Source organism: Phocoena sinus, chromosome 4, assembly GCF_008692025.1.
Source record: "Phocoena sinus isolate mPhoSin1 chromosome 4, mPhoSin1.pri, whole genome shotgun sequence".
In the NCBI taxonomy this organism is placed as follows: domain Eukaryota; kingdom Metazoa; phylum Chordata; class Mammalia; order Artiodactyla; family Phocoenidae; genus Phocoena; species Phocoena sinus.
The window spans coordinates 15,349,000-15,366,822 of record NC_045766.1 but is presented as its reverse complement, the minus strand read 5'-3'; the positions used below and the strand labels follow the sequence as shown (position 1 = coordinate 15,366,822).

Below are 17,823 nucleotides of genomic sequence, written 5' to 3'. Positions count from 1 at the left end.
TTTTGTGTGCAATGAGAATTTTAATTGATGGCCAGGAATTTTGTTTTGCCGTCATCATATTAAGAATGAATGGGAATTAGGGAACCGAAAAACATATATGAATCTCACAGTGGTATGACTAGGCTGTATGGATGCCAGAATGATTAAATCAATTATATGTTTTTTTAGAAAAGGTATTTTTACAAACATGTCTTCATTTGAAAAGGTTTTTTTTTTGTTAGGAGACTGTATTAGAAAATCTTTGGAGAGAAAAGCAGTCCATATGAGGGATTACATTAAATTCCATGAATCAAAGCTTGTTTCATTTGGCTGAAAAGCAGTTGAAGTGGTGGTAATATAATATTATTTTTAGTGTTTCTTGTTTTAATTCTGCATTTTAAGATTTTGGGATAGGTGGGAAAGTGTTTCTTTAAAATTTAGTATGGCCTTCATAAGTAATTCTCCCTGTTCGTGTGTGTGCCTTTTTCCATTTATGATTCTTACATTCATTCATTCCTGTGACTTGAGTCCTGAGGTTCTAACTGAACTAGTTGACCCTGATGCCATAATAAGGGTATTTATATTTCTTGGTTTGGCTTTGTTGGCTCCTCAGGTTATCCTACCTTGCGGATAGAGAAGAATGACCTGAGAAGTGTCACTCTTTTGGAGGCCAAAGCTAAGGTGAAGGATATCGCAATATCCAGGGAGAGGATAACTCTAAAAGATGTACTCCAAGAAGGTATCTGTTATCTCAAAATCAGGTTTTCAAGGAAGAAATGTTAGTAGTATAAAAATTTTTTTGTTTCAGAATTTAAGAATTTCATCTCATTTTGAGTTTAAGGACAGAAAGCAGTGCACAATTTGTTTCCTCTATAACACTGATTTTTATTTTCCCTTTCTTTAGATTTTCAATTTGCCTTAATATGGACAGCTTTGGTGCAATTGTTGATTTTCAAGTATATTAAGGCATGATTATTAGTGTTTGTCACCTTTATTTTCTGTTTAGTTCTTGTCTGAAGGTGATCACTACCTAGCAGGCCTCTGAAGCATTCTAAGTAATTCTGTCTGTGATGGAAAGTGTATGGGTTCTAGCAGAAGGCGCATGCATGGGGATTGGAGTTGTGCCCAACTTCCAATCCCAGTCCCACAATTTATTACCTGTGTGACCTTGGGGAAATCATTTCCTGTTTTCCATGTCCAGTTTCCTCGTCTCTAAATTTGGACTCAGTTGTCTACTCTTAGACAGTTATGAAGATTAGATGAACTGATGTTCATTGAATGAACTAACATATGATAGGTGTTTGAGAGATAGGACCCTGCCCTTCCCCCTCTTGCTGGTCCTTGCTTTCTTTTTTGAGTTTCAAGGTGTTGACTGGGGAGAATGCTGAAAGAAGAAGACAGAAACTAATAATAAAATACTTTATTGAGCTCTTCAAGTTGTTAAATAGAGAATTACTTTCCCCCCTTCCATAACTCAGTTTGGAATGTTTTGGATGCATGTGAGTCATTCTGAATTCATCTGCTTGGTTGAGATGCTTGTAGGTCAGTCACAGCCAAGGGAGGGGCTTGAACTGTCTCCAGTGGCAAATAGTAATTAATGGAAGCACATTTTTTTGGTGTTTTTGAATGTATGAGGAGAGTCCATTTTTCTCCTTTGTCGTTGCTCTGAGGCTAAGCCTAGAAACTCATAAATGTCTCTACGGATACCCCATTACTGAGCTCCAGTGCTCCTGTCTATATCATTAGTTTATTTAGGATATTTCAGAATGAATTCTCATATATAGTTTAAATTTGGTATTTCAAAAGGCAAGTTAAGATATTTTGTAGTTAAAAAGAGCCTTTAACAGTCATTAAAAAACAAAGATTTGAGTCTTTTTATGCTAGGGCTGGAGTAATGTTGATCACATTTTCCCTTGTTATGTTTAAGTTGTATTGTGCCAGAAAGTTTTGTACTTATAGTTTTATGAACGTTATCATATGATCTCAATAATTATTATTTTTCCTTTTAGGTACTTTTGGGCGTATTTTCCATGGGATTTTAGTAGATGAAAAAGATCCAAATAAGGAAAAACAAGCATTTGTAAAAACAGTTAAAGGTAGGATTTTATTTCCCATTCTGTTTCCATGCTGCTTTTCTGTCTAAGGTGGCTTATGTCAGCAAAATTGTTTCAGATTTTCAGTGCAAGCCAGACCTTAATCATTAATCAGTCCATGTTAATTTAGCTCATACAGTCTAACCTTTTAGGAGATTTGTGTTGTTTTCGTTAAGGTATAGAACATAGAAGCTAATAAATTAAGACATTATATATTTATTAGATATTACTCAGGCTTCTAATTAAACTGCATCCACTTGACTTCATTTTTGCTATATCTAATATTATGTTTTTCCTATGTTAAAATTCTTTGGTTTTTCCTTCTTAAAAAACATTGATAGTAGTTTTCCCTCCATCTCAGCACCCCTCCACCCCCAATACTGAGGACTTATAAAGAAAAAAAATGACCCCCAGACTCACTGAACCTTATGTGAATAGGTGCTATTTGCCTTTCTCTCACTCCCTCTCCTCCCTTTTTTTTTGCTCTGTGTGTGTGTGTGTGTGTGTGTGTGTGTGTGTGTGTGTGTGTGTGTATTATTTCTTGGTAGAGTTTTGCGGGTATAGCTGTAGTTGGAATTGCTGCCCCACGAGGTGTTTACATTTAAAATATTGATAGTTGTTGCCAGATTGTTTTCTAAAAGGTAGTGATAGTTTATACTTTCATGAACAGAATACCTATTTTCACATATTCTCCTTTTGGAGAAATGTGATGCTTAATTTTTCACTTACTGATTTCACTTACTGATTTATATAAAATTTTCAGTTAGAGATTCCCTATCAACATATACTAGAATATGTTTTTATATGGCTTATTGCCTAATACTGGTAAATTAGCAAGTCCTTTTATAATATTAGAATTTTAATGATTTATAATTGATTAGTATATTTAAGCTTTGTAAAAGCTTCAATAATTCTTAGGTAAGTCTATTTGCTCATTTTAAGAGAGAAAATGTAATTTAAAGAGTGCTTAATGTCTGACAGTATCTGAGGTAAGTTGAAATAACTAGTTATTAATTTTGGAAAAACAAATTTAGCATTCCAAATGCAGAAATTGAGGGCAAAATTAAATTCAGTTTTATGAGTAGGAGGTGACAATTTTGTGAAGTTCACAAAGTTAATTTATAAGAACTTATGTTTCTAAATTTAGTTAAAGGAATTCTTAGGAAGCATGAAAGGTTTGTGTTTATTGTTTCTAAAAAGTTGGGTTGTACTAATCTAACAAAAAAACTTCGGAATTTTCTTTTAATTTAGCAAAATTGCTTGTTTAAGGATGCTACAAACACTTTCTTCTTTCTAAACAGATGGTTTAACTTACTGTTAAGTAAGTTAACAGTTAATAAAATGAATTTATTCATTCACTTCTCCTAACCCCAAAACACTTCTAAAGATTGAATTTTAGGTTTGGTCCCACTAGGTTTTCTGACTAGTTTTGAAGGATACTTTACATATTACTCTTTGTAGATGTAAAATTTGAGCCCTAAGTTTAATAATGTCTGCCTTTTGTTACAGTTTCTCCATTTTTTAAAGGAAACATTCCCCCTTAATTCTAATATTTCTTCTGGGGTTTGTAAATGTTCTATGGATAATTTAGAACTGGGATATTATTAATTTGTTCTGAAGGAATGTTGAATTAACAAAAGAGGTTTCTGTATAGAATTGGGTTGATCTAGGATTGGAAATGGGGGGAAAGGAAATAATAGTGATAAGAAAACACAATGCAGATACTGGGGCTGTTTCACAAGATAAGATTTCTCTTTCCGTGTACCTTTGAATTGTAGTCACTTGCTTGTTTCTCTGTCTTACCACTGTAATTATAATGTTCTCTCTGAGCAAGACGGAAACAAGAGAAAGCATAGTGAGTCCTTAGCCGAGATGTGGTCATGATTTGCGTGGGAAACACAGAGGAAGTGTACTGACCACGGTATTTGCTTTAAAATTGTTAGATAACTCCACATGATTGAGTGTCTCTGCGATTTATTCTTTTGGAATGTTATTTTTTAATTGAAGCTACGTAGAGTTGACAAAGTTCTTTCACAAATATGTATGCTTTGTTACATGCTATACAATTAGAAGTACAGCTAAAAATGCAAAAATAATTTTTTAAAAGATCAGTTACTTTACCTTTATTTTTTAACTTATTTATTTTTATATTTATTTTATTTATTTATTTGGTTGCACCAGGTCTTAGTTGCAGCAGATGGGCTCCTTAGTTGCGGCTCACCTGCTCCTTAGTTGCAGCTCGCCAACTCCTCAGTTGCGGCATGCGAACTCTAAGTTACAGCATGTGAACTCTTAGTTGTGGCATGCATGTGGGATCTAGTTCCCTGATGGGAATCGAACCCGGGCCCCCTGCATTGGGAGCATGGAGTCTTAACCACTGCACCACTAGGGAAGTCCCTACCTTTGCCTTTAGGCATAAGCAGGAAATTGGAGTTTGGCTTCTTAAAAGTTATTTTTCACAGAGACTTAATGGATATCCCAATATAAATTTCCAGAGATTGAAATTAGGAATCTGAATTTCACACAGTGAATATTGTGAAATTGAATTCCATGAAATAAATGAATTAATTTGAGGTTATTCGTATTAAGTTCTTCTTTTTTTTATAGCTTCTAATTTTTTACAAATTAGAAATAAGTAGGGTTTTGTAAAAATCATTTTGTTCTTGTAACTTTTAGAATGTAAATTATTGTATAGTATTCTTTTCAAATATATACATCTTGAAGATAGACCTTTCAGTATTTAAAATTATAAGACCAGGACCAGACTGGGTAAGGTATCCAGGAAAATGATTTTTTCTTACTAAATGTATAAAATTATTTTTTCTCCAAAGTTTCCTTAGCTCATTATCCAGCTCTAGTGTCCCTGGCTTAATAGAACATGCTTATCAAAGTTAAAAACTTAAAAAATTATGCAAAAAATGACACATCCTGAAATTACCTTTCATTTTACTTGGATCTCTGCACCAGTTGACAAGAAGGTAAACTCTTACCAAATGGGTACAGACCTCCAACTATTACTAGTTTTCAGTTCTAAAAAGATCCTTCCAGGGCTTCCCTGGTGGCGCAGTGGTTGAGAGTCCGCCTGCCGATGCAGGGGACGCGGGTTCGTGCCCCAGTCTGGGAAGATCCCACGTGCCGTGGAGCAGCTGGGCCCGTGAGCCATGGCTGCTGAGCCTGCGCGTCCGGAGCCTGTGCTCTGCAACGTGAGAGGCCACAGCAGTGAGAGGCCTGTGTACCGCAAAAAAAAAAAAAAGATCCTTCCAGTCCCCAAATAGTTCTGGCCATAATTTTATTAACACTTATTTAGATTACAGAAAGAGTAAAAAGGCATATTCTGCCATTTACTAAATGTTCCTAAATTTTAAGCAGTTTTTAAACAACTAGAGTTTATTTCAGCAGACATTGAGGTAAAGTGCTTTTTCAAAGAAGTAGCAAGTATTCCAAGTCCTTGGCTTTTTGTCTACCCATTTTGTATTCCTACAAAAGTTTTAACTAAGTGAAGCTGTCTGGAAAGGGAACACTAATGTCACGTAATGAGAGAGGGAGTGATTCCACGGGTTAGTCTTGGAAGTAAATGAAATTTACTATTTCTCAGCTTTGACAGCTCCACTTTTAAGGAATGAGTGTATAATCATGGTGCCTGAGTTTAGAGGTCTGGATTTTCCTGTTGGTTTAGCATTTTACTAGGTAGGGCTGGGAGGTGGATCTTGGCTTTGCCCATCTTTCTATCTTCTTCTGCCTCGTACTGCATTGATCAGAAGATCTATAAATTATTATTACGATTTTTTAAATTGTTGACATACAAATCTATTATTGGCTTCTTTGAAAGTATTTTTAAGGGTATACTGTTAATTTTGTTTTTGATATTTAAAAACCATTTTAAAAAATTAAAGCTCATATTCAATTTTATAATGAAAATATACTATTCACTTAATGGAAATGTTCTTTTCAGACAGGGGAGAAAATCTTCTATACTTATTAAAATAGTGGTCCCTATAAGAGAAGGCACCCTTGTAGATTTGTGCAAATATTTAATGGCTTCAAATTCTTTTGAAGGTGCAGACTAAAGATATTGGTAAATTGCATTATCATGTTTTATTTCAAAAACATTGAACTAAAAGCCAATTTTAGTTCTGTTTGTTACCTGGACCAAAAACCATGAGTTCAGAAGCTAAAAATAAAATGGAATAATCATGCTAATTTGGGCTATTATATGAAAATTAAATCTTTTTCTACCAATATAATAGTAGTTCTTTTTGTTTGTTTAACTACATAGAGGTAAGAAGAAGAAAACAATAAAATGCACCACAATCTCCAGTCAGAACTCCTGTGGTCATTTTTTTCTAATTCTGTGTTTGTAAGGTTAGAAAGTTTAAACAGGACAGAAAGGTGCAAAATGTAAATTCTCGCATCTCTAAAAGTAACCACCGTAAACAATTTCTTATGATTCCCTGTGTGAGTAAGAAGAAAAACACAGCCAAATATATCTAATTTTCCAAATAAATTTGATTTTGAAATATAACTGATCACACAAACACAGTTTTTCATCTTGCTTTTAAAATTTAATATGTCTTGCAGATTTTCCTCTGTCAGTACATGTAAATCTGACTTTTTTTTCTTAAGGTAGCTGCATATTATTCTTACGTGCTAATTTAACTAGTTCTCTGTGATGGGCACTTTGGTCTTTGGTTGTTTTGAGTTGTTTTGTTGTTATAATTGAACAGTATTCTTGTTATGTTATATATAGGTGAGCTTTTATGAGTAGACTCTTAGCAGTGGGATTGATGATGGTAAAAGGTATTAAAAATTTTGTTAGATGTTGTTTCCCCCACCTACCCAAGATACTGTGGATGAGCCTGTTTCCTCACACTCTTGCCCAAACTGACAGGTAGCTGACTTTTTTGTCTCTTCCAATCTGATGAGGAAAATGGCATCTCCTCGTTTAATTTGCATTTCTTTACTGAGGAATGAAGCAGAAAGTCGTTTTTTTAATTTTCCTGGTCATTTGTGTTGTTTTTTTAGTAAACTATATGTTAATATCCTTTGCCTCTTTTTCAGATTTTTTTCTTATCATATGAGTTCTTTAAAGAAGGGGGGAAAAGACGAAATCAGCCCTTTATATGCCTTATGTGTTACAGATATTTTTCCAGTGTTATTACTTTGTCTGCTTTGTTTCTGGAACCTTACTTAGTTTCTGATTTTTATGTAGTCAAACTTATCCTTAATGGCATCTGTAAATGTTGACCTTGTCAATGAGACTATCTACTACAATAGAATTTTTAGATTTGCCTGTAACTTTTGATGAAATTTACCATACAGTTTGAGATAGTTACTTACTAATACCAGAAAATATTGATGTCATATGTATAATATTATCATACTATATATGACAGTGTCTTTTTCTTTATGTAGATCAAGCTTCTGAAATTCAGGTGACAATGATGCTCACTGAAAGTTGTAAGCTACGAGGTCTTCATCACAGGTGAGAAGAGAAACCACCCAGCATTGTGTTAAGCATGGTAGCATTGTATGCTACATTTTTAAGAATGTTGTAATGTGCTGTTAATAGAAAGCATTTCTGGAATAGCTTAATTTGTTTTTTTCCTGAATATAAAAGTGAAATGCATGCTCATTGCACAAAATTTTAAAACACAGTAAAATATAAAGAAGAGTATGTAAGCCCACATCTGGATAATTATAGCTGAGCTTTCAGGAAAGAGTTTATATTTATGTGCATCTTTCCCTTTAAAAAGTAGGATAATGATATACATATGCTAAGAAATATTTGTTATGAAATGTTGAACATGTAGAGTACCAAAGAAAAGAATAATAAACACCAGTAAGCCCACCTCCTGAATACATTGGTGGTTAACATTTGCCATTTTTGCTGTGCATTGTTTATGTATCTATCATCTATTTAGGTAGATATAGATAGATATTTGCAAGTGTGGAAATATTTTAAACTAAATTGGATATCTTAGCACTTTCAATGCATTTCCAGCATGCATTTTCCAAAAAGTTGAGGACATTTTTCTATATAATCACAATACCATTATCTTTAACAAGGTTAACACACTTCTTGATATATGGCAAAACAATGTATCTAACTTTTCATGTAAGTAACTATAAATTCACATCCACATTTAAAAAGACTGCATAGTAGTTCATTGAATGGATGCACCACATTTTATTTAACCAGTCTCTTATCATTAGTTTGCAGTATGATTTTTAAAAATTACTTACAGTTCTGTATATGAAGAACTTTTTTAAAAAGCTTTATATCAGTCCTTTTCACAGAGCTATAATAAGAGATTCTATCTTCTGAGCCAAAAAGGGCGTAATTATAGTATCACAATGTGCAGTATTAATATTTGGGCAAGGTTTTTGTTGTTGTTGTTTTAAAGCACTATACAGAGTCAGCTTAATTTGTGTGCCTACTGAAAATTTGATCACATATGTTTAAAAAATGGAATGGTGACCATCATTGTTGGAAGATATTTATGGACTTCTGGAAACAAAAGATAGAAAGTGATGTGTGCAAAAGACATTATGCATTGTAATTTCTGTGTACTTTGAGCAGTTACTTGAGTTCTGCCAAAAAATAAGATGACTATGCAGAGTTTTATTTTTGAATTTTATTTATACTTTGGTTCATAGTCAAAAGAATTTGAGAACCTAAAAAGAAGGCAGCTATAGTAAGATCAATAAAATGGTAATGAAAATGAAATTGAGCTTTTTGGCATTGTGATGGTGGAAAAGAAGACAAATAAGCCAACATTAAGGAGACAATTATTTTTACTGTGATTGAACATAAAACAACTCTTAGCTTCTGGGCAAGCAAGGCTGAAGGAAACAAAGTTTGATACATCTCAGTATTAGAATGGAAGGAAATGTACATGTTTCTTAGGGAGAAAACTTTTTCTGGTTTCACATTCTGGGACAGATGTCATTAGCTTTATCATATACTTGGGACATTGATTAAAATAATGAACAGATGTACTTTTTAGTTTCATTGAAAATAAAAAAGCCAGAGACCTCTGAAAAAAATTGACCACACAGTAATGAGGGACTAAAGATGTCCTTTTGAAGGGTTAAAGTCATGTGATTTAAGAATGTTACCTTCCATTGACCTGATTCACTGATTCATTCCAAGAATAGAAGTCATTTGCAGAGGAATGGATAGATAACTGACCCTTTAGACTATATTTTCTAAAAAAAAAAAACCACACACATTTGTTTCCTCTGAGTAACAAAGCAAGAACTGGGTAATGATCAGTTGGGAATGTCCTTTTTGACAGTGTTCGGAGTACTTGATTTATTATGCTGACCCTAGCGGGAAGAACCAGAGTGTTTAATACTAGTATGTAATGTTAACCTAGTACTTAGGTACTTAGCTAGTATTCTTACCTTGATGAAAGGTCTGTACCACATCAGCACAGAAGTGGGTGGCAGGGATATAGACAAAGCCAGGATTTTCTCAAGAAGCAGTTTTATTTCCACAGTAGCCCCAAGGTGCTTTGGCTGAAAAATGTTCAGAGCAAGCATTTGCAGCATTTTCTCAGGCAGCTTTAAGCTATAGGATTTTCCAGCATCCAACTAGGATGAATTAGTAGCCCCAGGATACACTTAGGTGGTGGAATGGGATGACTTATACTGAATTAGGGTTGTTACTGTACGTTCAGTGATTAGGGAATGTCTTCTAAAGGCAAGTTATGGTTTGATCCTGGTTAATTGTTCTTCCTCATCATAAAGTGATACCAGGACTCCTGGTTTTTAATGAGCAAAACACATTGTCAATATGTAGAAAGTATATGGTTCTTTCTACTCACTGTAGCAATTTATTTCATTTTTAAGGGGACTAGGGCCTATGACACATTTCTTTTGACCCCTGATGTCTAGACTGTTCATGGCTCTGTGTATGCATACGTTCTCATTCATTAAGTGCCCATTTTGCACTTGGAACACTGCTAGGCATGAGGGTTAAAAATGAAATAATGGGCTTACCTGGTGGCGCAGTGGTTGGGAGTCCGCCTGCTGATGCAGGGGACACGGATTTGTGCCCCGGTCCGGAAAGATCCCACATGCCGCGGAGCGGCTGGTCCTGTGACCCATGGCTGTTGAGCCTGAGCGTCCGGAGCCTGTGCTCCGCAACGGGAGAGGCCACAACAGTGAGAGGCGCGCGTACCTCAAAAAAAATTAAAAAAGAAATAATGATCTTCAGTGATCATATTATAGAATTTATCAAGCAAACTCAATACACTCAGCAAGAAATGACATCTAGTTTCTGATTTTACCTTTTTTAAAAAACTAGTTTTGGTATGTAATTCATCATGTTTACTTCATGTTTTAACATTCCATGATTAAGAGTTTTAAAGTGTTGAAATATTTTAAAGCATCTTGAAATTCTTTCTTTTCATTCCTTTTTCCACTGGAATTTTTGAGAATAATTTTTATTATAAGTTAAAATAGCTGTATAAATAAAAGATAGCTGTTGATCTTTTTAAATTCCATCAGACATGCTTTATAAAAAGTACTCAAGCTATTTCTGCTTGTAGTTTGACTCTCCACTGGCCCAAGGGTGCCTGATGATGGGCACTTTGCTGAATGCCTCATGGCTCTCACTCTGCAGGCACGCTTGGCAAGACTGAGAACTGGACCAGTTCTTGCCTCAAGTCCCTGCAAAACCTGCCTTTCCTCTATAGCACCTGCTTCTGCCTCATCCACTCTTCTTATGGATCCCATATCTTCCTCTTTATCTTCCTTTCCTTTATAAACTGGGCAGAATGAAGAGCAGCCATTTATTCCTTGAAACATTTTCATGCAGCTTGTTACTTCTCCCGGAGGGCTTTTAATCCTCTGGTGATAGAATAAGTGATTTGATCTCATCCAGCAAACTTCCTGTGTTTGGGTCAGATTCCTTTAACTTTGCTCAGTGAATTTTAGTCATGAGGAAAGGTGCAGAGAAATAATTTTGGGAGGGTTAAAGAGATTGGGCAGCTCTTCATATTACTCCTGAAATCATGGTAGGTTCAGTTAAACCTGAGTGCACACCTGCTGTAGTCATTTTTTCCCACTTTTATTGAGAAATAATTGATATACCTCACTGTATAAGTTTAAAACATACAGCATGATGGTTTGATTTACATATATTGTGAAATGATTACCATAGTAGGTTCAGCTAACGTCCATGTTCTCATATAGATACAATAAAAGGGAAAGAAAGAAGAAAGAAAATTTTCTCCTTGTGATGAGAGCTCTTAGGATTTATTTACTCTCCTACCCACTGTCCTGTATATCACACAGCAGTGTTAGCTATAGTCGTCAGGTTGTACAGTACATCCCTAGTACTTATTTATAATTGGAATTTTGTACCTTTGACTGCCTTCCTCCAGTTCCCCCTCCCTCCATCCTCCTGCCGTAATCATTTTAGTATGTGTGGGTCTTGGTGTGAAAAGAGGCTCTGTCTTGCTCCCCTGGGAGGGAATGTCCAGTGATCCAGTGGAAAACACAAGGTTTTTATAATCAGATGAAGATTTGAATTTTTTCCACTATGTGCTGGCTGTTTGTCCTTGGCAAATTACCTCACCCCTTACCACCTTCATGGATTCCCTCGCCTGTAAAGTGGGACTAATCATCACTGCCACTCTTGGGCTGTAAGGCAAGCAGAAGCCTTACAGAGAAGTTGCCGCATACAGGTTTACTGATCTCTGAGTCCTCATTTTCCCAGCTCCTCAGGGTCAGTGCTTTCCCTGTTAGTAACTCCTGCACAGCAGGAGGGGGGCCCCACAGCTTTCACTTCTGCACTGTTAGGCCAGAATCGTGTGACTGTGATTTTAAAAGAGATACATACTCAATTGAGACAATTTAGGAAATACAGAAAAGCAAGGTAGAAATGATCTAAAGTCTCGCAACTCAAAAACAACAACTCTTGGCATACTTCTGTGCAGAGTTGTATTTGCCCCCTTCCTTGTAATTATCCTGCAAGCATATGTGAATTTTGTATCTTGCTTTCCAATAAGTAAGTTTTTACTCATATTCTTGTAACATCCCTTTGTGACTATTTAATTGTTATATACTATCCTATTATTTGGCTGTACTTCCTTACTTTTGGACAGTCTTGTTGTTTGCAGCTTTTACTATTAATACTGCATTAACTATCCTTGTTCATACAGCTTTCATATGTTTAATAATATTTCCTTATTAATATCCTTAGAGGCAGAATTTTCCAAGTTAAGGAGGAGGAATGTTTTTCAGCTTGTTGTTTGGTGTTACTTACCAAATATTTATTAAATGCTTATTTCTGTGGCACAGAATACAAAGCATTGGGTGTAAAAAAGGAGTTCACTTTAGTTTTTGCCATCTAGGAATTTTCAGCTTAGTGGGGGAAATGAGGTAATTATGTAAAAAGTTACATAGCCTTGGGAAAAATTAACAGTTATTTCCAGGTACCGATGGAAGAGGTGTCATTAGGCAATAGGATGAAAGTATGTGTGCCATGGAGATTTTAAAAGGAACAAGATTTTTTTTTTACTGCATGCTTGGCCTTATTTGTATATCACAGCAACATTGTATGGCTGGTGGGATCCCCATGTTAGAGGTATGGAAACTAAGGCCAAGAGAGATGGTCACACAGACCGTAAATGGTAAATTTAGGATTTAGAAATCCCATGTGACCTGCTAAGAACTTCTTGGCTTTTTGTGACAGTTTCATGCTCTTGATTATCATATTCTTTTCTGCAGACTTGCGTTGGGGCCCTTTTTTTTTCTTTTTTAAGTGTGATATTGAACCAAATGGGCTGTTATCATATGCTCATGATCAACTCATTATTTAGGTCCCTTTGATTACCCTTTAGAGTAGAGATTTAGTGTGGCTAGAGTGTGTCTTAAGAGAATCTAGTCCACAGGAAACAATTTCTGAGTTTATAATTTTTCCCTATCAAGAAAGTGGGTATGTGGAAAACATTAAAGTCCAGTCTAAAAGAGCATTTATAATTTTACGTTTTTAATGGTTATATGTTTTTAAGTAAGTTTGAGATTTTCTTGTTTTGTTTTAGGTTATCTTTATTTTATTACTTTTTGTTAAAAATAACCCCCTGATGTTTCAGATTTCACTTGTGTTTCTCCTGATTTTTTATTATTTTATAGAAATCTTCTTCCTATTACCCATGTCTGTATAGAAGAAGGAGAAAAGCCTATGGTGATATTGCCTTACATGAATTGGGGGAATCTTAAATTGTTTTTACGGCAGTGCAAATTAGTAGAGGCCAATAATCCACAGGTGAGAAATATTTGCCCACATACCAATTATTTACCAGTAGCTTCTAATATCTTTGAAGGTAGATGTTAACATTCCTATATATAAACTGTTTAGAAGTCTGTAAAAAGAAACTCAAGGTTGAACCAGAAGATATTGCTAACCTGTTGATTTAGAGAGAGATGGTTTGTGATTCCTGTCTTGAGGCTTACACTCTGCTGATGCTGAAGGTTTTCCGTGTATAACCATTGTGTATTATTCATAATCACCTCAAACCCTCTGTGACACCATCTCAGTCATTTTCCTCATAACTCTTTGAAGGTATTTGTACTAGTTCTCCCTTCTAGGAATGGAAATAGACCTTACAGAGCCATTTGGTCCATGTTGTACAAAAAAAAAAAAAAAAAAAAAAGCTGGTGGTAGCTGGAGGTGTAGATTGTCGGTGATAATTTGGTAGCCAGGGTTTCCAGCAAGTGGTTGGCAGCCATAGCCCACCAGCATCACCTGGAGAAGAATTTCATTCCTCAACCTACAGTCCTGGCACATTAGCTCTAGAGGAGCACATCAGAGAGAGCTATAAACTAGCATTAGTTTGAAAATGGTCCCCGGGGGATAACCTCCTAATAAAAGCTTAATATTGTAAAAGAAAAGAACAAGTTATTGAATAATAAACATTTGAAATATTACCCTTAGAATTCAGCATTCATTGAACAGATGTTTATTTAGCTGCTACTGTATATGCTGGATGTTGGGGAGATACACCTAACAGATGAGAGTGAAGTAAATGGTAAATTACGGTACAGAATGATAAGGACTGTAGTAGGTATAAGTATAGGAAGCTATGGGAACATGTTCTTGGTCAAGAAGTAGCTTTTTAAAACTTAGTGTGTAGGTGTATTTTGGGATGGAGTAAGATTGTGGAATAAAATAACTACCATCAAAGTTTTTGTGCTAACTGCAGACATTGTCATTTTCTGTTACCACAGGCAATTTCTCAACAAGACCTGGTCCACATGGCTATTCAGATTGCCTGTGGAATGAGCTATCTGGCCAGAAGGGAAGTCATCCACAAAGACCTGGCTGCTAGGAACTGTGTGTAGGTGCCATGAGCTTGTCACTGTCATTTGATATTTAGTGTTCCCTGAATTTGGGTTCTCTCCAGGAGTCACAGTGGGAACTGTGTTGTATTTATGAGTGATTGTGGTCCATATTTTTTCAGTATTCCATTGTATTTGATGTTCATATCTACTTTTCAGCATTGATGACACACTTCAAGTTAAGATCACAGACAATGCCCTCTCCAGAGACTTGTTCCCTATGGACTATCATTGTCTAGGAGACAACGAAAACAGGCCGGTTCGGTGGATGGCTCTTGAAAGTCTGGTTAATAATGAATTCTCCAGTGCTAGTGATGTGGTAAGTACTGGGACCCCCAGATATCAGCGGAATGGAGGAGGCTCCAAATGCTTTTAAAACGTTTTTCAATTTTTTTAATCTGATAACTGTTCCCCGAAGTTTTTTATTCAGAAAGCAAGTATAGTTAGTTTTCTGTCAGCTAGTTTGTGACCCAAACCATGGCCCATCACTGTGTGTAATCTCATTTCATCCTCACGATAACCTGTGAAGGGGCTATTAACACTATGAGATAGGTAGACACTATCCCAGTTTTAAAGGTGATGATATTGAAGTTAGGTTTTTGTTTTTGTTTTTTTTGCAGTACACGGGCCTCTCACTGTTGTGGCCTCTCCCGTTGCGGAGCACAGGCTCCAGATGCGCAGGCTCAGCGGCCATGGGTCACGGGCCCAGCCGCTCTGCAGCATGTGGGATCTTCCCGGACCGGGGCACGAACCCGTGTCCCGTGCATAGGCAGGCGGACTCTCAACCACTGCGCCGCCAGGGAAGCCCTGAAGTTAGGTTTTTTCAAGTCTCAGAATGACCAGGTGGCTGTCAGATAGTAGAGATTTATTGTTTTCTTTTTTTCAAACGACCTCTTCCAAGTTTTATGGCCTGTGTAACTTACAGTTCCCCAGATGTCACTCTCTTCCTTTTTGTCAGTTTCTGGGTGGTTCTGTCTATTCAAGCAGATCATATAGTGGGATCCTTTCAACTTAGTGATGTATAGTTTCAGAAGCCACAGTTACTTGCGTGTATTTTGTAGGCATTTTAATTGTTTTTAATTTCTGCCACTGTTTAGTTTGATTTGGAAAATTAATTTATTTCCCTATCTCTTGCTTAATGCACTTTATTATTATAGCTGAATATTTAGAGATTAGGTAAAACTTCTGCTTATAAGGTCCCCCTGTATCACTCAATATCTGTTAGTGTTACATGTAAAATTTTATAGAGTAATTTGCTTCAAAGTTTCAGCTATAAAAATTGGGCTTACCATATCATTATATCTTGTGTCTCAGTGATATATTTTATTTATAATATAGGGTTTCCCTTTTACTAAGTTTGTGTGGGTTAAGGACTACTCTTTTAATACACAATTTCCCTCAGTATATTAGTGTCCTGTGGCTGCTGTAACAGATTGCAGCAACCTTGGTGGTAAAACAGCAGAGGCTTATTCTCTCACAGTTGAATTCTGGAAGCCGCGTGTTTGAAATCAGGGTGTAGGCAGGGCCGTGCTCCCTCCAGAGACCTTAAGGGAGAAACCATCCTTGCCTCTCCCATCTTCTGGTGGCTCTTGGCACTCCTTGGCTTGTGGCTGCATCTCTGCTCCATGTTCATACCACCTTATCCTCCATGTGTCTGTCTCTCGAAACTCCCTCTTCCTCTCTCTTACAGTGATACATATGATTGCATTTAGGATTTATCTCATAATCCAGGGTATGTTTCTACTCTCAAGGTCCTTAACTTAATCACATCTTTTGTCATATAAGGTAATATCTATAGGTTTCGGGGATTAGAATGTGGACATATGTTTGGGGCCACCATTCAATCCACTATACTCAGTAATTGAAATTACCTAAGATTTCCTTATTGAAAAACGAATCTTCCAATTTAAAATCCTTGAAATGATTTGTTAAGGGAGGAACCCTCTCTTGTTATTATAGTCTTTTTTTTTTTTTTTTTTGGGGTACGCGGGCCTCTCACTGTTGTGGCCTCTCCCGTTGTGGAGCAACAGTCTCTGGACGTGCAGGCTCAGCGGCCATGGCCCACGGGTGCAGCCGCTCCGCGGCATGTGGGATCCTCCCGGACTGGGGCACGAACCTGTGTCCCCTGCATCGGCAGGCGGACTCTCAACCACTGCGCCACCAGGGAAGCCCTATAGTCTTTTAATTTAATTTTTTCTTTCTTTTTCAGGAGCTAGGTTAGCTATTTGATATATTGTGCCTTTCTGCATACCACATGTTTTGATGAAATGTGCTCACTTGATGTGAATGAGCAAGTTACATATATAGTTTTTAACCTTTTTTCCTGTAAATGAAGGTCTTTTGTTATGCATATCTTCAAAATACTTCGTTTTAACTTAATTTAAAATCAACTACTCTCTGAAAAGAAAAAAAAAAGCTTATCTGACACTTGTGAGATGGGCAGAATAGATATGAGTGATGATGCGAAGGATGTTTTCTGTTTCATGGAGCAGCTGCAAAAGTTAATAGTGGGTGGAAACTTTGTTGCCACAGTCTTTCCCAGCCAGAGTCATGGGGCCTTTTGGAGAATGGGTGGAGGTGGGAGGAATAAATCCTGATTCTTAGACACAGAGCCCTGAGGGTTCAGCTTGTATAGCAGTGGGAAACTAGGCCTAGTCTGTTCTTCCAGAGCTGTGATAATAAAATAAAACTTCTCTAACATTAATGTCAAGAAGTTAAAATTCCAAGTAAAGCAATACAAATATGCCAAGCAACTTACATAGTTCTCATAGTTATCTAAAGAGAACCTGGACTTCTTTTTGGGGGAAGGAGGGGTTGCTTTTTTTGTTTTTGATTTTTATTTTTCTCAAATGATGTTTAAAAAAAAGGAAAGCAGAGCTTGATTTAGGCTAGCAAACAGCTGCTGTATTGAATGACAGTAAGGACCAGTTATACTCAGGTGCTTGTTTTTCAGGTTGCCAAATCTTTATTCAGAAGTTCTGAATTGTAGGTGGGATTCTTTACCAGTTTCTACATTAAGCAAAGCCGTTTTCATGGGGAAAAAAATTGAGTTTAACTTTGGTTTTAGAACATAGTTCAAAAACATAGTATCAGTTGAATTAGAGCTACATGGTTTTCAAATCCACCCCTTTAGTAGAAAAGCCTGCATCTGACATATTTGAATGCAGAAAAGTAAAAGAAACTTTCCTCACATCTTCTTTGAAAATATCATTCCATATTTGATTTAAAAGTTTAATTCACTCATCTCTTTGGGATGTTAATATTCTTTTTAATGGTTGATTTTAAAATTTTATGGTTTTATTACTCATGGAAATATAGCATAGTTGCCTTAACAGAAATGAGGTGGCAGTTGTGGTGAACCCAAAACTAGTCTAACGGGTAGGAAATAGAAGATGTTTCT

General features: G+C 36.2%; 1 protein-coding gene across 2 annotated transcripts in view; it reads left to right on the top strand.

Annotated features, from left to right (window-relative positions):
• RYK (receptor like tyrosine kinase) overlaps positions 1 to 17,823 on the top strand; it is a 97,696-nt gene that overhangs the window by 59,075 nt on the left and 20,798 nt on the right. The window contains exons 8-13 of one of the 2 annotated variants that reach the window (XM_032630099.1): positions 584 to 718; positions 1,989 to 2,075; positions 7,485 to 7,554; positions 13,218 to 13,350; positions 14,313 to 14,422; positions 14,583 to 14,742. In XM_032630099.1, the coding sequence (XP_032485990.1) occupies positions 584 to 718; positions 1,989 to 2,075; positions 7,485 to 7,554; positions 13,218 to 13,350; positions 14,313 to 14,422; positions 14,583 to 14,742 (695 nt within the window). The remainder of the gene's footprint in view (positions 1 to 583; positions 719 to 1,988; positions 2,076 to 7,484; positions 7,555 to 13,217; positions 13,351 to 14,312; positions 14,423 to 14,582; positions 14,743 to 17,823) is intronic. The other variant, XM_032630100.1, reaches the window with a different exon arrangement.